General features: G+C 35.9%; 1 protein-coding gene across 2 annotated transcripts in view; it reads left to right on the top strand.

Moving 5' to 3' along the window:
* Nucleotides 1-22,042, top strand: part of LRP12 (LDL receptor related protein 12) — a 53,028-nt gene extending 30,986 nt beyond the window's left edge. For both annotated transcript variants that reach the window (XM_075023799.1, XM_075023798.1), the window contains 5 exons: nucleotides 5,720-5,855; nucleotides 7,356-7,558; nucleotides 12,435-13,536; nucleotides 15,006-15,138; nucleotides 18,823-22,042. In XM_075023799.1, coding sequence (XP_074879900.1) covers nucleotides 5,720-5,855; nucleotides 7,356-7,558; nucleotides 12,435-13,536; nucleotides 15,006-15,138; nucleotides 18,823-19,686 — 2,438 coding nt within the window. In that variant the 3' untranslated portion in view covers nucleotides 19,687-22,042. The remainder of the gene's footprint in view (nucleotides 1-5,719; nucleotides 5,856-7,355; nucleotides 7,559-12,434; nucleotides 13,537-15,005; nucleotides 15,139-18,822) is intronic.

The following is a 22,042-nucleotide window of genomic DNA, read 5'->3' as shown; positions in this document are numbered from 1 at the left end:
AGAACACAATGTACTTTCTATGCAAGATAACAGCAGCTGGTAGACAGACCTTTAACTACTGAGAAGAAAGATCCAGTGAGGACTTCCATTTAAAAATAAATAAATAAATAAATAAAAGTTAAAAAAAGTAGTTCTGGCGGTCCTGTGTTCTGAAACAGCTTCCTAGCTGGGGAAAAATAAATATCATTCTCTTAAAGTTTCTATCTTGATATAAAGTGAAAATTCCTCACTGGAGAATTTTGAGATAGTGGGGATGGGGGTGGTCTGTTAATGAAAACCTGAAGAAAGCATGTAGACAGACGCAGTGACATTTTTCTTACAGTTCTTTGTATGTACATCTTGGGTATATGGTCCAAGTATAAAAGATGGGGATGGATTTAGACGATTTTTGAGTTCCTTTGAAACAATCTGGATCTCCCAAACATGTTTTTGAACTTGCAGATTATATATTTGATCAAGCATACCTGGACAGCTTTATATTTATCAGAACAATTTTAAGCAGAGTTTCTGTAAAATAGAACCAAAGACATCTGGCCTTTAATCTTTCTAAATCCAACTTTAACATGGTGTTGAAATCAAGCAAGCGAATTTCTTGGACAGTTGCTACTGAGAAGGGATTTAAAATGAAATGATTGTCTTGATGGTAGATTTCCTGTCATGCTGCCGCTGTAAGGCTACATGACCTACCTTACTAAATTATATTTTAATAGCACAGACCTCTGTGGTCTTCGGTATTTATGCTTCTGCTGTATATTATATCTGCCAAGTTACAGGTACACCTCTTAATATATGAGCATGCTTTTTCTACCAACAGCAGTAATGGAATGTTGTCTCTTGCATATAAGCTATCACTAGAGAGCAAGTGTTTATGCCTTTAAAGTCTGAAAAATTGAGAAGTATTTTCAGGTCTGTCTTTAGGGTATGTTGCACCATAATTGTCACAACTGCAAAACCAATCCCTCTGCCCCCTCTGTTTTAAAGAACTTCTACACTGGTGAAAACACTAGTTCACAACAATTTAAAAAAAAAAAAAAAAAAAAAACAAAACAAAACAAACCAAAAAACCCAAAACCATAATGATTCCTTTTTGCTGAGTGTGTCTCTGTATTGCAGAGCAAAGGGCATTTTAAATTAAAGCTTTTCAGCTTGACCTGAAGGTAAAGATTCCTGTGCCTTCCTCCCCTGTAGTTCTCCAAATAAGACTTTCAGTGGCTCCTGAGAGTTACAAATGCAATAATTATCCTCCCTATTCATGGTTTAGACTTTATCACAACATTATTCTCTTTTTATTCTAAGCTGTTTTAAACACCTTCAGATCATTTATCCAGCTGCATTCATGTCCTTACCGTGTCCAATATAATGCGTACCTTATCATCTTGTGGTTCACATTGAAAGCTAATTCTTTTATCTTTTCAACTAATCTCCTGGCATTACTGTGAAGATAAATCCCTAATCTCCCTTTCCCTGCTTTTCTGAAGTGACTTTTTTCTTTGACATGTTGTTCACTGTTACTACAGGTACTTTACTTCTCTAGATCTTGCTACAGAATTTTTGCATAGGTTTCTTAATTATTTTCTTGTTATAACTTGCAAGTTGAATTTGGTACTGTAAAGTTTTCATTGGCTCTCTTCTGTTTACCAGTCAACATCCCATAGGTAGTTCATGGCCATGTTCTGTAATGTGGGGTGGTGAACAAATTTCAGGAAGAAGGGAATAAGGACAACTGTTGTACATGTTTTTAAAAAGTCCACAAGAAAATCCATATACACCAGAAAACCATGTGCACAACTTATTCTCTCAGCAGGTTTTTTTGACCATTATTTTGCACTTTAGTCTGTGAAACATCTTCAGTCCTAATTATAGTATTGCAGTCTACTGAACAGAGTTATATTATAGCAAAGTAACAGTTTTGCATATGGATTGTTAATGAAATAAAGGCTTACAAAGGAAAGAGTTTTAAGCACATAGGAGACGGATGAGCAGAAATGTACCAGAGAATATAGGGGGATTGAGAGGAATGTAGGCAGAGACAACACCCATGTAGAAATGGTTGTGCAGGAGGGATTTGTTCCACCCAGAAATCTTAGAGCCACCAGCATGAGATTTGAAAACATCTTGGACATGCATCACTGTGTGTCTTTGCTTCTTTATGATACAGCCTTGTCAGTTTGTTTTGTGCTTCTGCCTCGGTTGCAAAGTCATCTCCTCTTTTTCTGACTCCTGATTTTCATTCTGCAGTTTTCTTATATATTTTTAATACTTCTAATAAATTATGCCAAACTTAAGTCAGTTTTCCTGTAATTTCAAGTTCCTATAACCATAACTGACCTATATGACAAATGCCTGCAGGGCCACTAGCAATTGAAATTAGAAGTGCAAATTCTCCACAACTTAGTGTAAAGATGTTTGCTTCTATTGATAGATTTCTGTTTTATGCACTACAGTTGAATTGGTTTTTTGATTCCCATGTCCTTCTTGACCATGTTTACAAACACATGAATAAAATGTATGTTACATTATATTCCCAAAAGCTTTAGAAGAGACATCCTAGTTAAGCAGAGGGTCAGGAATTGATTTTGATGGGCTTGCTATTATCTTTATAAAGTAGATTCCTTTAAAAACTGTTCTGTTTCAAAAAGTTATCCTTGATTTTAAAAATCTTTCTGAGAAATTATTCTCTCTGAAAATGACAGCACTTCTGAAGTGCAGCTTCTTACACAGTTGATCTTGATCTTTATACTCTTTTTAAGCAAATGGGAGATTTCTGTTGTCTCCCAAGTTATAAGTAAGATTTCAGTTCATGGATGTATACCAAGTACACAAGTACATTCAGTTTATCTAGCTAACCTGAAGTTAAGGAAGCTGTAATTCCCTTTCCAAGTCCATTCCATTTTGTTTTTTGAACCCGCATTTTGTCATATGCACACTTTCTTCTGTTTGGTTCTCTCTTCTACAGCAGAAGTACCGTATTGTTCACTCCACCCTGTATTTTAGTGCCTGTGATCATTGTTGCTTCCTCATGCCCTCCTTAGTCGACTTCTCTCTTCCCATATTAGATGGTGCTGGAAATGGTCATATTTTGCCCCCAGCTTTTTAGTGTTAGCTTTGGTGGAAACAGAGAAAAGGCCATCTTAAGTAAAAAAAATATAGAAAATATAGGGATATGGCTGGTATTGCAAACAAAGGCTAAAAAAACTGAATTTGAGTAAAACTGGAAGTTTTCATGGTGCCCTGAAAATACTACCTTTGTTATACAGGCTTTCCATGTGGAATTTCTTCCGTTCAACCTCATGTAACAAGTAAAAGTTGCTGCTTGTACTACTGCAGGGATTGGATTGAGTAGGTTATAGTTGTCATGATGCGCTGTGCCAGCATAGGAATTTGCAGAGCTAATTGCGTAGTAATTTACAGTTGCTAGCAATGTTTGGAGGTTTCTATTTAATAGACACATGGTGTACATGTATTTCTAGCATGCTTAAGTTTTTGGAGGTGAACTTTGTAAAACAGAATGAACATGTGTTGAATGGATTATTTTTATTTTGTAGTGTAAGGTTTTTCTTTGTCAGGCAAATTTTAAAAGCTTCCTTAGGTTCTCAGTGACAAAATCTCCTATGTCAATTTGTAAATATCTAAAACCAGGTGAATGTTGTAATAGCATAAATTTCACCTGAAGGCAATTTATTTTAAGCTGAGTACTATTTCACTAGTAACCAAGTAGTGCATGGAATTGCTTGCCAACATCTGCCAGCTTGGTACAAAATGTTTTACACATTCTACTTTTTTGCACGTTTTTGTTTTGAACCTGTTAAAACTGCTATTTTACGTCAACATTTAATTGTGAATAACCAGTTTTTCTCTCCAGTCCTTCCATTTCTTGTCTGAACAGAGGTAAAGTATATCCAGATCATTCACACAGGAGCACTGTTCCAAAATATCATGGTATTAGAGCACCACCTATAGGGTTTATTCAAAATTAAAACAAGGTTTCCAGTGAACAGTTGATTGAATATTCAAATAAAATAATATCTTTCTTTATTTTGAGACTTTTTTATCCCTAGATATTAGGAGAGGTCCTGTGTTCTGTAGCTAAATTATGTTAATATTTAACTGTGCAGCATGAATGAAGCTCTAATAAGAAATGTGAAAAACTATTAAAGCAGTGTTTTCTTACAGCTGTACTTGAAAACAGTAAATTTACTGAGTTTTGTTTGTAGATTTCTGTATTTAAGCTAATACAGAAAATTCAGGCATATGCCAGCATTTTTGTCTCTTAATCCTTTTAAACCTATTTTTAGAAATGTATGTTATTCCATATAGAATATTTTTAAGTAATAATAATTTAAGAATATAGCTGTTTACTGTGTTAGAGCTGGACAGTAGTCTCAGGTCCCTGTAATCTTGAAAAATTATCTTAAAAGCTTAATTGTGGATAAAAATAGAAAAAATTAAGAATCTGTTTACAAATTACATGATTACAACTCTTGCACTGTTACAAATGCAGTTCATTCTTCATCGTGTTTGTTCACTGCATCAGTTCTGATTTGTTATTTTAATCAAATACATATTCAAAATTTAAAAAATTCTAACAGCTTTTGATCATCAGACAATAATGAAAGCGCTTCCTCATTTGTAATAGTTCTTGTGTTTGAACTACTGTGCATAACGGATTGTGCTACCAGTAAACTTTGAGAGCTTGCAAGTTTTGGACTAGCAGTGAGGAAATTGTAAAATAAGACCATAGAGGGCAATTACTTTTAATGTGTTTTCTGACCTCTGAAACTTCCTCATAATTTCAAGCTCTGTAGCGAGCCTGGCCTTCCTATTTATGTGATGGTTGTGAATATGCTATGTGACAGGTGTTGGACCTAAGGCTGCTAAGGGGGGGAAACCCCCCCCCAGCAAAACAAAACCACAAAACTAGTAAGTACATTGCTTGAAATAAAATCAGCAGAGCTGGTAACACTTCAGTGAAAGGAACAAGCAGCTGAGTTAAGGCCAATGCAGAAAGCAACACCTATAATAAAGTAAGAATACAAATGGCTGAGTTACTTCAGCTGCATAGAATTAATCCTATAAATATAAGCTTTCTAGTCCATTATCAGAAATATAGTATGCAAGTCCTTCTTAAGAATAATCTCTTGTGAACCTAACTTTTAATATCTATAAATGAAGTGTGCTGCAGTAAGTGTTCTTTGCCTTCCAAGCATTTGGAATCGTGTGTTTGAGGATGATTTCCATGCTAAGGGCTGGAAGGGGGTATTTAAGTGATGGCCAGGCACTGGGTCTTCCTGAGATGGGAAATTTCAGCTGCTTGATTATTTAGCTTTAATTTATTTTTCACCTTCTAATGCGTTTGTCAGTATGAGGTGTAAATGCATGGTTAAATTGAACTGAATCTTTGTGAAGGCTAAGAATAAAAATAGGAAATACGAAATCTTTCACTTCAGTAATAAAGTTGTCAAAGTCTGTATAGAATAATATTTTTTAATCTATAGTACTAATTGACATTAGTATAAAAGTCTGCACTGGCAACATTGGAAAACATCTTTTGGCTGACATGTTCCATTATGAACTCCTTTAGACATGTTTTTATTGCTACATCATCTAATTCAGTGTGATATTTTCCCTGATTAGTGCTGATTTTTTTTTTTTGTCCTACTGGCTTTTAAAAAAAAGTGGAATTAATCAAATTGCTTTCAATATATATGTATTTTTTTAGCTTGTGGAGATATTCCAGAACAAATTCGATCACCAAGTGGGACAATCACAAGTCCAGGGTGGCCCTCTGAGTATCCTGCCCGCATCAACTGTAGCTGGTACATCCATGCAAACCCAGGGGAGATCATTACTATAAGGTAACAGTGCTCCTGTATTAACCACGTGGACTGAAGAAGTAGTGCCTAGACTTTTTTAACTGCCAGTTGTGTATGTACCGATTTCTTCTTCCTTCCTGTAAATGTAGGATTTCTGTTTTGTGTGTTTTCTGCCTTTCCATTCATCTGATTTGCTCTCATGCAGCCACATAGCATTTGTTTTCAACTGGAGAATTGGTGACTAGAAAAACTTCTATGTGCTTATTCATTTGATTTCTTTTTAATGTCTCTGAAATACAGGAATTTTGCATTTAAAAATGTGTAGGGGAAATTCTATAATGCTTCATTGCTGTGAAGTTTCATGGTGTGCTTAAAAATGACAGGGTGCAAATAGTAACTTAGTAGAAATGATCGCAGTTTTGGAAATGCTGAGTTTTGGTGCAGGGAGCTCCTCACAGTTGCATGTATCTTGTAACTTCTCTGAAGAAGCAATGTAAAAAAGTTTTATCATAGGTTGAAGTTGTCATCAGTTCATTCCCCATTACTGCCATAAGGGAAATCTAGGCTTGTGTTTACCATCAAGATACAAATTAGTACTGCTTCGTAGGCTGATCATGAAACTACATTAGCTGAAGATTTACTTCAGTTTCCAGTACAGACTTGCTGACCTAAGAAGCAACTCTTCATTATGAAGTATTTGCTTTGACATCAGTTACTTATTTAAAGTACTGCTTTTTAATTTAAACAGTCTTTCTACTAAATATTAAACTGGCATAAATGCAATGTAAAGTAGGTAGAACTGTTCATCTACTAGTATGCTTTCTAAACTTTTTCATACTGGCTTATTTTTAATAAAACTTTTTTTCCTCTCACGTTGTTTTTTTCCACTCATACATTTCACATTTCATTTCTGGTTTACTGCTCTGCTGTCTGTACAGACCTGTTTTGCCCAGACTGTCTCCCATTCACACTTCATTACCATGACAGCCTGTCTTAGTATAGTTGTAGCCATACCATGACATACCTGTTGGGTAACCAAGTAGTGCAACTGGGAGAAAATCTTATCTGAAATCATAGTTTTGAACAATTTAGCTGTATTTATAATGTCAAGTCATATCATTGGCTAGGTGTAGCATTAGCTAAAGTTCTGATGAAATGTGGGTTAAATAAAACCACTTAGTAGTATATGAAAGTCATTAAATGAGACTCATAAAGACAATTTCATGAACAGAATTTGTTTGGTTTTAGATAAAGCTTGCTTAATGTGTTTTTTGTAGTAAAACTGAGGTGCTTTAAGTAGTGGATGCAATATTTTGGTTGACTGAATGGATTCATGCTGTCCTTATAATGTAAAAGCATCATCACCACAAGGTTAAATACTATTTTTACATGGGTAGAGAAGCTGCTCTTTTTATTTCAGACCAAAAAAGAACTTACAGCTAATTTCCATTTTTATGTGTAGTAATTTATCAGCTTGGTTGTGTAATATCCAGTTAGTTCAGTAGCAATTTTGACTTTTTTTTTTTTCCTCTTTCCTTTCAGCTTTCAGGATTTTGATGTTCAGGGATCACGACGATGCAGCTCAGATTGGTTAACAATTGGAAGCTACAAGAACATCGAAGGGTATAGAGCTTGCGGCTCCTCCATTCCTTCACCATACATCTCTTCACAGGATCATGTTTGGATCAGATTTCATTCAGATGATAGCATCTCCAGAAAAGGCTTCAGATTAGCCTACTTTGCTGGTATGTTTCAAATGATACCTAGTACAGTTTTATGGTTTCATTTTTTGTTTCCTGTTTCAAGAACTACTTCCTTGTAGCAGGGTACAGTATGTGTATTTCCTGTAGTCACTTCAAGGCTTATTGAAATTGGAAAATATACATTGTGTAAAGTATTTTGATCCCATGCACAACTTGAATATTCAAAGTGGGAATCAATGATTACAGTAATAAGCAGAGTGAATGATTTGGAGAGGAAAAAAATTCACTATTAATGCTAGGCAACTGGAAGGTTTTTTTAACAGTTTAAGATTTGAAATGTTTTCAAAAGACTAAAATTAGTTTGTTAAAATAGTTGGGTAGACTTCTGAGTACAGTAAATATGGCAGGAGAGGGAAGAAATGGCAGGATTTCTTTTACATTTCTCATAGAAATTGCATCATTTTTTCCCATCTCCAGAAGGTATACTATCTTTAAAAAATAAAATTTAAAAAACCCCACATATTAATATGATGGATTATCTAGCCAAGTACAGACATGGTTCTGTACATGCAGAATTTTTCTTGGATAATTCAAGTATGCAATATAAGCTAGTTACTAGTAGTAATAGTTTGAGACTGTTTTGTGGGCAATTCTTGCTCTAGTAGCTGTCATGGGTAGCCAGTCATGGGTAAAGACTAGTTCCAAACTTCTTTTTGGCCTTAAGAGATATTACAGTTTTATGCAATAGCATGATTTTGGTGTTCTATGTCCTGAACATCCCAAATACTGGATTATATTTTTCTTTGTTTTCATAATGGTTTCACGTTCTCTTGCTCCCAATATATGTCTATATCCACTGTCTGGCCTGCTCCAAATCTCTGTGCGCCAGCTTTTAACTCCTCTCCATAAAACAACTCATACTCTTACACCTATCCACTGCCACCCATCTTCAAAACTATTCCACCAAAATTCAGTAAAATGAGTCCTGATCTCCTCTAGCCTAAGCCATATTTGTTCCTGGTCTGTATTCTGTACTCTTTGTAATGACTTTCTCCACCTTGTCAGCGTCTTTCACAAACCTGAAGTTTCCAGGCGGGCTTATCCCTCTCTGTTGCCTGTTTTCAAGCTTACAAAAAAGTTCCCTCTACGGTTCAGCTCCTTGCAGCTTAGCAAGTCTTGGGAGAAGTAATGTAGCCTTGCATTTGATGCGGGCTCAGCTTTCAAGGCAATGTTCTACCTGTGCTTTGCTTACCATCTCACCAAGATGATGATGGGGGTGGGAGCCACTGTCTAATCAGTCATGCTCTACTACTGTTTCTGTGAACCGCCCACACACACACTGTTATCCGGTGTGAGGCATCGGCTTCTGCCCTGTTTATCTCTCTCTCTTCGTAGGCGCAGAGGGAAGGCAACATTCCTGCCTGAGGGGCTTTGAGAAGGAAGGACATTTTGGATAGGGGTGTGGAATGAGCAGGGGAGGCAAGCCACAAGCTCAGTAGAGTTTTTCTGAAAAATCCTTTCTTCTCTTTTCCTCCAATCTTGAAACAATTTCATGACGTAACCCCTCTTGGAAGAAGCTGTAATGTTTTCAACAATAAGCAGGTTTTTCTGTTACTTGATTTCTTGTTAGTGCCATGCAGTAGTACTCAGTTTAGAGCACTTAAGACTTTAATCCTATGTTTTCAAATGTTTTTTTAAAAAAAAAGTTTTGTTTTGGGGGGAGGGGCTGGTTGGTTGGAACTGTACTGAAACTTTGGTTTGAGCTTGGTCCCTGCGTTTGATATGATACTTAGGAAGTATTTCACAATTGAGGTGGAAACGTAGTGTTTCAGTGATCAGAGGAGTCTTCTAATGTTGTAAATTGGCCTGTGTATAGCAGAAGAGTTGAAAACCTGCTTTAATAATCATCTGATCCTTTTCACTTTTGAGTGTGAGAAGGAGACTTCTGAAATACTAACAACATTTTTGTTATACGTTCAACTGTGCCATTCTGTTGTTTGATTTCTTCTCATTAGCATCATGCAGTAGTGCTCAGTTTAATGTCTCAACAGACTATTTAATTCAGTGTTGTTAAGGCTACTCTCAAAGGTGGCATGTAATTTCAGAAGAAGGGGAAAAATAGTAATACTTCAGTTACATGGATGCAAGTTAGACCTACTTATGCTGGAATGATAGAAACAATATAGATTACAAGCACAAAAGGGACCATTAGGGAGCTCCATGTTTAAAATCTGATATGGAAGATAGGCCATGTAAATTGTTTGAATTGGTTCTTGTTTAAAGTAAATAATATCTTCCAGGTAAATATTCATATTTCATTTTAAACAAACAATAACAACAAAAAAGCATTACAGTTAGGAAGGGTACTTGACTAGAAGGTAAATTTGTGTCACTTGTTGTTCTTCCCTCTGTCTTCCTCTCACCACTTTATCAGCCTTTTTAATTATGGGTATCAGAGTGGGACAGAGTTTACTAATGGTGATGTAGAGTGGAAAATAGAGTTAATGAAAGTATAGAGGTATAGGTTCACTCTAAATGCATGGAAGGATTGTGTTAGTCCTTTGGTTACAACTGCACATGGGTTCTGCTAATTATCTTGTACTATCCTGAAGTCTTTTGTGGTACAGTTTGCAAAGGTATTTTTTTGTACATCTCTTATTATTTTAAGACTCTAATTTTTTTATTCATATGTAAACTTTCCTGATGTAATGACTTCAGGATCAGTGATTAAAAATGCTAAATCAGGATAAGTGGGCAGGTCTTTTCTGGGATGTTTAAAAGACTGCAGAAGGAAGAGCTTATGTTGAAATCGTATCCTGTTTTGTTACTACAATATTGCCATTAGTATTTACAGGTCTATTTTACAGCTTTCTGCTCAACCTCTTCCAGGCTCTGCAAGGTAGAAGCATTGAGCTAGAGTACAATCAGTACTTGAACAAGTTCAATGACTCTTCTTATGCATATTCTACTGTATTGCCTTCCACCTGTGGAGCATAGTCATTCAATTTAGGCAGGACAAGTCTAGTAGTTCAGTTTTACAAGTTTCAAATTCAAGGCCAAGGTTCTAAGTATTTGCCATACTAATATTATGAATGATGTGTGTGTTTGTGTTTGAGTGTATTTTATATCTATATAGATATAAAATACGTATATATATATGAATACATATATATGTATGTAACAGAACAAGATGATCATACCATTTATACTAGATCCCTGGGTTGTTTTAGTGAAATAAACATTTTCTAAAACTTAATTACCAGCAGCATATACATTTTGCTCTCCTTTTACTCTGTCAGCAAATTTTTTGGCTTAAACACTCTTCAGCAGTGCTTATAACATTTATCATTCTTGTTGGTTTCACTTTTTCCTGCATTCATTTTTTAAAAACCTTAGCATTTTTGAATTTTTTAAAATGCTGACATTGCACCTTTTTAAAAAAAAATATTTCAAGGTAGAGTATTTCTTTTTAATGCTTTCTAAGCTACTGAAAGAGCAAAAAGGAGAACAGAGTGACTTGACCTATCACAGCAGATTAGTTGCAGCAAGGGAAATTCAGGCTAGATATGAGGACTTTTATCACTTCGTGTGGTTAAGCACTGGAAATTTGAAAATACTTGATTGGACAAGGCCCTGAAGATCCCAATCAAACTTCAGTTAGCCTTGCTTTGAGCAGATGATTTGATTAGGTGACCTCCAGAGATCCATTCCAATCTGAATTGTTCCCTTGTAAAACAAGATAGAACCTGCTTCTCCTGGGAAAGTCTATATTTCAGTAAGTTCATCATGCTGTCTTTCCTGTTTCTTTTTTAAAACCCTAAGTATAGTGGTATTTAGATTTAGTATATATTTGTGTAAATTATTTCCTGAGTTACTGCTGTGCAGGACCATCTGCATTGCAGATTTTTTTGAGGGTTTTTATTTTTTTTGGAGGATTGACCACAGCAGTTTGTTTTATAGGCCATTTTACAGTCTGTACTGTCATTTTTAGAAACTGCAGTGATTTTAAATGATACAGCGGTATTTGACTCTGCTAAATAGCTTGCTTCCCAGCTATGCTTCTGTTTAACATGGTTGGAACTTTAATAAATGAAGGTGTGAAAAAAATATTCTTGAATTTACAAGTGTGGTAGTAGCCAGTAGACCACATTTTCTTAAATAAAGGTGTCTCAACTTCCCATGCCCCTGTCCAGAATAAAAAAAAAAAAAAAAAAAAAGACATACCACATCCCCCCCCAGACTCTTCCATGTTTTCTAGACTACTACTTGGATCCTTAACTTTTAAAGTATAATTTTGTGTTCAGGCAAGAATGTGTTTCTGCATTTGCTGCACTCTCCTCTTAGTTGCTGGAGGAGAGGCAGGAGTAGTGGGAAGAGGTGAGGCCAGAACAGAGGTTTTTCTTTGGTTGGTGGTAATAGGTAATCTTCAACTGTCAGCTTCTCTCTTGCCATAAATCCATTGGTACAAAGTAGAAACCTATGAAAATAGGAGAGAGGTCTGAGTGCTTTTACAAGAAAGAATTTGAGGAGGTAACTGGTACTGCAGGATAAAATGTTTCTGTATTTTGAGTGATAGAGGAGAAAAACAGTGCAGTATTTTTCTGAGTTATTTTTAGCACCTTATAAGCCAAATTTTTCAATCACTATAAATGAGCATTGTTTTCTTGCTTGGGTTAAAGTTATTTGAGTGAAAGCAGCTAAGGATGAGGCTCATGCTGATGTGCTGACAGAATTTTGACTCAAAAAAACTGTTTTATCTTGAAACTTACTGAAAGCTGTGATGATTTACAGAGACTTTAAATAGTTATTTTGCCATTCTGAACTACCTGGTGCAGCACATAAATGTGACACAAACCATAAAGTGCTAAATTCTAAAAAGAGAACATTTTTATAATTTCTTTTCTTTTTTTTCTTTCAGGGAAATCTGATGAACCAAATTGTGATTGTGACCAGTTTCATTGTGCTAATGGGAAGTGTATTCCAGAAAGTTGGAAATGTAATAATATGGATGAATGTGGAGACAACTCGGATGAAGAAATCTGTGCCAAAGCTAATCCTCCAACAGCTTCTGCCTTTCAACCTTGTGCTTACAATCAGTTCCAGTGTCTTTCTCGCTTCACCAAGCTTTACACTTGCCTTCCAGAATCTTTAAAATGTGATGGTAACATTGATTGTCTTGACCTAGGAGATGAAATAGACTGTGATGTGCCAACATGTGGGCAGTGGTTAAAATACTTTTATGGTACTTTCAGTTCTCCCAACTATCCTGACTTCTATCCACCTGGAAGCAACTGCACCTGGCTGATAGACACTGGTGATCATCGCAAAGTAATTTTGCGATTCACTGATTTTAAACTTGATGGTACAGGTTATGGAGACTATGTCAAAATATACGATGGATTAGAGGAGAATCCACGGAGGCTGTTGCGTGTGCTAACAGCATTTGATTCTCATGCTCCTCTTACAGTTGTTTCATCCTCAGGACAGATAAGAGTGCATTTTTGTGCTGACAAAGTGAATGCTGCAAGAGGATTCAATGCCACCTATCAAGTAGATGGCTTCTGTTTGCCCTGGGAAATCCCATGCGGTGGAAACTGGGGTTGCTACACAGAGCAGCAACGCTGTGATGGCTACTGGCACTGTCCAAATGGAAGGGATGAAACCAACTGCACCATGTGCCAAAGAGATGAGTTTCCCTGCTCTCGAAATGGTGTTTGCTACCCTCGTTCAGATCGCTGCAACTACCAGAATCATTGCCCTAATGGTTCAGATGAAAAAAATTGTTTCTTCTGTCAGCCAGGAAATTTTCACTGTAAAAATAACCGCTGTGTGTTTGAGAGCTGGGTTTGTGATTCTCAAGATGACTGTGGTGATGGCAGTGATGAAGAGAATTGCCCAGTCATTGTGCCCACTAGAGTAATAACTGCAGCTGTCATTGGGAGTCTTATTTGTGGATTGCTGCTTGTCATTGCACTGGGATGTACTTGTAAATTGTACTCACTCAGGATGTTTGAGCGAAGGTAAGTAGAACAGATGGCCTTGAGAACTTAAAAGATATGAAAATATTTAAAAAATTTATGGTATACTTGAAACATTTTTATTGACATACAGTTACTGTTGCGTGTGATTTCTAAAGGTGTTGTTCCTTCTTCTTCTTCTTCTTTGACAGTAAAAAGAGGTTAGTTAATCATAAAATCATAGAATATCTCAAGTTGGAAGGGACAGATGAGGATCATTGAGTCCAACTCCCTCCTTCTCACAGGACTACCTAAAGCTAAACCATATGGCTAAGAGCATCATCCAGATGCTCCTTGAACTCTGACAGGCTTGGTGCTGCAACCGCTTCCCTGGGAAGCTTGTTTCAGTGAGTGACCACCCTTTCAGTGAAGAAAAGGGGATAGAAGTATTCTGATTGCTTAACTATTGAGAGTTAAGCTTTCAGATGTTGTTACCAAAAAGAAAGTGTGGAAAAGCTGCATTTCTGCAATTAAATACCTCAATTCTGTATTTAACAGCCTGTTTCTTCTATTGTAGACTCTCTCATACAAGGATTATGCATTCTTCAATTTTTATAAAATAATAAAAGCATTTGTCATCATTTTAACCCCAGCCAGCAACTAAGCACCATACAGCTGCTCACTCACTCCCCCCTCACCCAGTGGGATGGGGGAGAGAATCAAAAAAAAGTAAAACTTGTGGGTTGAGATAAGAACAGTTTAATAGAACAGAAAGGAAGAAACTAATAATAACAACATTAATAAAATAACAATAATAATAATAAAAGGATTGGAATATACAAAACAAGTGATGCACAATGCAATTGCTCACCACCTGCTGACCAAAGTCCAGTTAGTCCCCAAGCGGCAATCCTTCCCAGCCCCCCTCCCCCAGTTTATATACTAGACATGACATCACATGGTATGGAATACCCCTTTGGCCACTTTGGGTCAACTGCCCTGGCTGTGTCCCCTCTCAACTTCTTGTGCCCCTCCAGCATTCTTGCTGACTGGGCATTAGAAGCTGAAAAATCCTTGACTTTAGACTAAACACTACTTAGCAACAGCTGAAAACATCAGTGTTATCAACATTCTATTCATACTGAACCCAAAACATAACACTATACCAGGTACTAGGAAGACAATTAACTCTATCCTAGCCAACACCAGCACAGCATCTCTCATGGTGCCTTTTATATTTAGTCCATGGTGGTTTGTTGGGGTTTTTTGTTTGTTTGGGTTTTTTTTTTTTTAGGAATTTATTGTTAGGTTGGTTTTGTTGTTCTTGTCTCAGCTGGACAGACCCATAGGAATGACTGCAAGGACTTACTGTATATTCTTTGTCAATTAAATTTCAATTAAATTAATAAAACTTCATCTGCTGAAATTTATTATTTCAGATTATAAAAGTCTGATGTAGTTTTACTCTTAAATATATCTATATATACACATCATAGTCTTACGTATTGTGAAATTTCTTTTCTCTTTGAAAGATCATTTGAAACTCATTTGTCAAGGGTTGAGGCTGAACTGCTAAGAAGAGAAGCTCCTCCATCCTATGGACAGTTAATTGCCCAGGGTTTAATTCCACCAGTTGAAGATTTTCCTGTTTGTTCACCAAATCAGGTAAGATTCCAAAATAGCAGGCAGACCACTTTAAAATTTAAGGAGGCTGAAATAAAGGTATTTTAACTTTCATCTGCTTTTTTTTGTTCTATAGCAGTTCATTTTCTTCCTTTCAGGCCAATACTATAATATTAAGGGTTAACCATTGGACAGAATCATGATACAGTAACACCACACTGTTTTCTTTGCAGGCTTTTTTTCTTGTTAGTAAATGCCAGTAATGCATACTATAGAATCCCTCTTGCATGAAAAGTAATAGATTGGTCGATCTAGTTGTATGTTCTGTATTGATGTCATTGTATAAGTTAAGATTGCAAGGTAGCACTTCGAAATTTGGGAAAGAAGAATTGAGACCTGTAATGCAAACCATAGTTCATATCCACTGTGCACATGTGTTTAGGTACGATCATGCCCACTGTGCATAGAAGAGATGATTGCAAAGGTAAGGCTGTCATATCATATAAAATTAACAGGAATGAGTAACGAAGTAAAAGCTAGTAAATGGGAGTTAATAGTGTCTAGCCATCTTGATTCTCAGATGGATCATTAGCACAATTCTGATTTGGTTGATGAATGAATTTCTATTGAAACAACTTTTTCATTTAAAAAAAGAGTGACTTTCAGTTATAATGCACTTTTGTGAAATAGAAGAAAAGTCTCAGTCTAAGAATCCTGCTGTATTAAAGTTGGCATTAACTTGTATTATGTGTTGCAGTTAATACAGTAAAGTTTACTGTTAGCTACTATTGCTGAGCACATAAGAAAAATAGTTTTAAGATGGTAAGAAGGGGAATTGGTTTCTTTAATTTGAACAGAACTGATCTCATTACGCTTATTCTGCCATAGATTTCACTTATTCTTTCACACATACATGTTCACAAGCAGCAGCTGTCATCCATCACAGAGGATTTTGCAGAGGAGAGGAGGAAAATGAGTTGCAATTTGCATGAGAAACTTAGAAAACATATCAGAAAGAAGACATTGTAAAGATTTTTCAGTAGCTAAACTAGCACTAAACTTACTAATTAGCTTATTAATGAATGCCCATAATGAACATGTAGAATTCCTCATTCTTACTGGATGGGTTATCATGTTTATTATAAAGATCAGTATGTTTCTGTTTAAAAAGAATTCTGTACTTTCATAAATTTGGCTTGTAGTCCTCTTTTCTGAAATTAAGCTTAACCAGTTTGTGATGCAGGTATGCTCATGAGCCTCTTGAGGTAGGGATAGGTCGAGAAAGTCTGTTAAGACAGTGAAATTGTTATGCGAAGATGTGTAAGTCCTCTAGTATAGGTGACTTGGAACAAACCAATGTTTCCTGCACACCCCTACCCTGTATGGGACACTTCAGGTTTGGTGCACATGAACACGTTTAGGAATCATTACAATTTTTAGACAAACAGCTTGCTCAGACCTGTTTTTCATCATGAAACCCCACAAAGGTAGCCTAAAGATCTTGGGTTTTATTAAAATGAAATCTCCTGATAGAGAGGACAATTCTGGAAAACCCAGACATGTAGTGGCTGCAGTCAGAGATTGGTACTGGAGCTTCTAAAAAGCTGTGCAATTACTGACATTTTCTTTTATCTTTAGTTTGACTTAAATTGAATTAACCACTGTTGCTTTAGATATATTTTAATTTTTTTTTCAGAACTAAAATATAATGGCATTTGAAAGACTTGCTGAAAGTGGCAATTTTTCATAATGAGACATAACAAAATGTAGTTGCTTCATAGTCTTTCTATGTAACCATGATTTCACAGTCCATAAAAATACTGATGCATGTACAATAGTTTTGAACAATGAAAGTGTGTTAGTGAATTCGCATTATGAAGACCAGTATTTCAGATAAGACTTGTGACCTTGAAAACTTAAGTAGCTGTACTGGGAAATTAACTAGCATAAAAATAAGGAATAGTAGGGAGCGGGCCATCACCTTCAAAAATAATGAAAAAGTCATTCTAGAGCATTGATGCTTCCATGATAAAAATTTATACTCTTATTTAACCAAGGAAGTTGCATTGTTTAAAAAATTGTTTTTCAGAGGAGAGAATATCAGTAAAAGCTTAATTTAATGTAAATTGAATTCTATAAATTATAAAGCTCAAATTAAATTTTTAATATGGTTAAGTGTTGGGGGCAGGGAGTCAGTATTAAGTTAGGATGTGTTCACTTGCTTTGTTTTGAGCAATATATCCATCTTAAGATTGCAAATCTGTGTAGGACTGAAGATACCTAGTTGAGGTTTCCTGGAAGTTAGTAGCTTCAAGCTAGAGGAATCTTGGTTGTTCTGATTTGTATGTAATGCTTTCCTCCTAAAACCGATACATGCCTTCAGACCTGGATTTTCAAGGATGAGTAGCAGTCTCGCCAGTAGTTTTTGAGTAAGGCTACTGAACATAAGTATTTATATGCTTGAATTCAAATATCATTCTATGAACTATTGGAAGGGAGGAGGTAGGTTGTGCATGAATGTATGTATGCCCAGTGGCATCTGAAGGATTGTAGAAGGGAGCTGAAGGAGACAGCATGAGAACATTGAAGTTCAGTGTTCGTAAACGAAGCGAAATACATGCATATATGTCAAGTGTTTAATTGGGGAAGAAAACCAGGCTGTTCTGAAGAATATTCTATATTTTTGCCATAATCGTCATTAAAAGATGCAAATATGGGCTTTATCCTGTAATTAAACACATCAGTGAATGTTTTCAGAATCATGGGCATCTGGCAGATCTTCTGCCCTAGAATTTGAGAATTGAGCTACTTAGCTGAGGCACTGTTTTCTGTAAGTTTGAGTAAGGGACACCCAAGTCAATGGTGTTAATATGTTTATGTTACCTTACAATTTAAAAGTTATACAAGGTTTTAATCAGAAAAATTCAGGCATGCATTGTTCTATAGGTGAATGACTAGAAAATGTATACCAGATTTGGGAAATGTATGGTTTAGAACATGTAAGATAATTTTAATTAAACAGAAGCATTAAAGCATTTTGAAACTGGAATTAACTGATTATGCCAGAATGGGGAAAAAATCAAACTACAAGCCTCTGTTAGAGAGGATATTTAATTTAGTCTCTACTCTAGGCAGCCCCATGGTAGTGGATAAGGAAAGGTCACCTCTGTTAAATCTTTCTGGAAGATTTAGTTTTTAAATCCTAAACTTTTTGAGGCATGTTTCTATGTACTGTACTTTTAACATTCACAGTGACTACTTCATCTTCTTTGTAAGATTATATGTAACATATCTTGCATACCTGGGTCTGCACTGGGTCTGTGGATGTACTTTTCTGTAATCAGTGTTCCACATCCAGGTTATAGTGCCTTGGTTTTTACTTTGTCTTTATTTAGAGGTTCTTGATTTGGGCAGAAATGTACCTTATACACTTCATTGCTCTTTTATTCCCCTTTTTCTTCCATATGTATTTCTGCTTAATTTCCTTGTTCATAATATTTTTTGCTCAAGAGAATCTAGACTTTTTTCGTGCTTGCTTTGTTTTTTAAACAGCCTATTGCTACATACACCAGATTCCTAATATTAAAGATGCAACATTTTTTAATATTTAAGACACTACATTTAACTTTGCGGTTATATGCCATTCTGCACAATAGTGGCCGTTCTTTTGTTCTAACAGTGCCAACATACTGTCAACACTTGATTGTTGCTTGTCTTCTCATTTAGGCTTCGGTTCTGGAAAACCTGAGACTGGCAGTACGATCTCAGCTTGGATTTACCTCAATCAGACTTCCTATTGCTGGCAGATCAAGTAACATTTGGAATCGAATTTTTAATTTTGCACGGTCACGTCATTCTGGATCATTGGCATTGGTCTCAGCGGATGGAGATGATGTTGCCAGCCAAAGTACTAATAGAGAAGCTGAAAGAAATAATACTCACAGAAGTCTGTTTTCAGTTGAATCTGATGATACAGACACAGAAAATGAAAGAAGAGACACAGCAGGAGCAGTCGGTGGCGTTGCTGCCACCTTGCCTCAGAAAGTCCCACCTGCAACAGCAATAGAAGCAACAGTTGGAGCGTGTGGGAGTTCCTCTGCTCAGAGCGGCAGTAGCGGTAACACGGATAGTGGAAGAGAAGTGACGAGTGTAGAGCCCCCAAGCACAAGTCCCGCACGTCACCAGCTTACTAGTGCACTAAGTCGTATGACTCAAGGCTTACGCTGGGTACGCTTTACTTTAGGGAGATCAAGCTCAGTGAATCAGAACCAAAGTCCTTTGAGACAGCTTGATAATGGGGTAAGTGGAAGAGAAGAGGATGATGATGTTGAAATGTTAATTCCAGTCTCTGATGTAGCATCAGACTTTGACATGAATGACTGTTCAAGACCTCTACTTGATCTCAGCTCAGATCAAGGACCAGGGCTTAGGCAACCTTACAGTGCAACACATCACGGTGTAAGGTCATGCAGTCGAGATGGCCCCTGTGAGAGCTGTGGCATCGTACACACTGCCCAGATACCCGACACTTGCTTAGAAGCAACAGTGAAAAATGAAACTAGTGACGATGAGGCATTATTACTCTGCTAGGTACGGATTGTTTAGGAAAGATTGTGTACAAGTTGGAGCAATATCTGTCATTGTTTTGTACTTCACAGTTAAAACTAGTTTTTAGTTTAAAAAAATCCAGGACAACATTATGTTAAAACTATTTTAGCCTGTGTGGTTGATTAAACATTTCTTATACTGGATGACATTATGGAACTATTAGAGTGAACATTTTAATGGCTCTGAATACACGATGTGTGTGTCCAGTATAATCTGATTACTCTTTAAACTGAAGATATCCCAGTTAGTTTGAAATTTAGTTTATCCTGGTACTGTAGTTCAAACCAGAAACATGGCTGCTCAAGACTTATTTGGCTGCCTGTTTAACCCCATATTAACAGGTGAATTTGTACAGAATTATTTTCCTTTAGGAATTGACTCTGTTGTATTATTGCCAACATACTTGTAACTTAATATACTAAATACTGGTAAGGATTGTTAATGTAAAATATGTACTTTCCTTTGAGTTTATACAACACTTTGTCTAAATATTCTTGAATTTCATCATAATGTGAACTTATTTAAAGGGAGGAGAAACTTTCTCCAGGAGCATTCTTTTTCTTTCAGAAGTACAAAATGCAATGATTTGTGAAATTTAGATGCAATAGATAAACTGATGGCAAAAGCTTTTATAGCGCTGACTTTCCTAAACTGCAATCTAATATGGTACAGCCAAATAGTATGTAAAATCCCCAGTCATTAGTCTTTTCGATTTGAAGGAAAAAAGGGCCGAAGATATTACAATATGTGTTAGTTCTTTAAATATCCAATATGTACAAATACACTACAGAATAAGTTCCAACTGGTAATAGATCTTTCCCTAATACTGTAGGGTATAAAGCTTGTTTGGACTCAAGGGATTTGCACTAAAATCATATTAAGGTCTCTAATGAGCTTAGTGCACAAGCACTATCACTTTAAGTACTATTATTGTCTAATATTGCAATGGCTATATATTTCCATGGCTCTTTTCTTGGGGTGTTGCATTTTTGTTGCAATTGAATTTGCTTTACTAATTCCCTATTTATTCGTTGTATTTAAAAACTGGTTTACTTGGTTGCAGACTGGTTGTTCAAAAAAAAAAAAAGTCCCTTTTAGTGTATTTTTTTATGGTATTACATGTTGGAGCAAAAGATCAGTGGGAAAAAAGCTCATAACTTCCAATTTTGTGATAAGCAGGTTAATATGTGGCTACTAGCGTGACAACAAGAATCTACACTTTTAAAAACAAAAATGTCAACTACTGTTTTATTTATTCTTTGCCAGTCTGTTTTCAGTAGGCTTAAAGATCCAGTATGAAATGTATTTGTGTGTGATTGTATGCTATTTATTAAATTTTAAATACTTTGTTGAATGTCATTTTAAAGCATGTTTCAAGTCTCGTGCATTTCTGTCGTGTTATGCTGTCGGGCAGAACTGACTAAAATGTTTTAATATGTATCAAAATTAAATTGAATTTTTGTTATGTTTTTGAGGTACTTTTAAAGATAAATCCAAGGTCTGTCTGGCTTTTTTTTTTTAAAAATATCTTCATCTCTGAAGTACAAATCACATCCAGAAGAAACAAATAATTGAATGGATTCCAAAGTGTATATATCTTCTCCCTCTTCTCTTCATTCACAGACACTGGGATGAGAAAAATAAACACTTTTACCATCTGGTTGATTTTATTCATGAGAGTTAGCAGGTAAATTCTGAGTTCAGGACACAGTATGTAGATTTGTGCTTTTGAGGAACCTTATGTGCAATACAGTTGTAAAAGTTTTTATTATAATGACCCATGCGGTTTCAAGTTTCAGAACAGATCACATCACACTGGTACCAGATCAGGTACAGATTGGCCCATAATTACACATACTTGAGTAAAAGTCATCAATGGCCATTTTTATTCACATTGAATAATATCTAAATCTGTGGGTAATCTTTAGTTTGATTTCAGTGGCATTGCTTATAGAGCAGGCAACTTTGCAATATGAACATGGTAACACACCCTGAAATATATGTGAACAGTATGTCCTGGTATAAAATACTGGGTTTTTAAACCTTCCTAACTAGTTGTCATTAGAAAGTGGTTATGGAAATGTTTGTCCCCAAGGCAGATACATTTTGAAGAAAGAGTCTTCATAGAATACCTTCAGTGTTAAACACACACATAGTGATCTAAATTTGTTCCATTAGATGCCCCAAAATAGCATGTACCTATGGACTCCATATTGCAGATGTGAAAAGAACACAATGTTTAATTTGTTTTAAAGGAGAAATGCTACACATTTAGCTGAGAAGTTGGATTTGATTGAGAATTTGGAAAATTGTAAATAAAATTCATATTTGTATGAGG

The sequence above is a fragment of the Buteo buteo genome, chromosome 3 (genome assembly GCF_964188355.1).
Source record: "Buteo buteo chromosome 3, bButBut1.hap1.1, whole genome shotgun sequence".
Classification (NCBI taxonomy): Eukaryota; Metazoa; Chordata; class Aves; order Accipitriformes; family Accipitridae; genus Buteo; species Buteo buteo.
The sequence above is the reverse complement of the archived record's forward strand: the minus strand, read 5'-3'. Positions and strand labels throughout refer to the sequence as shown.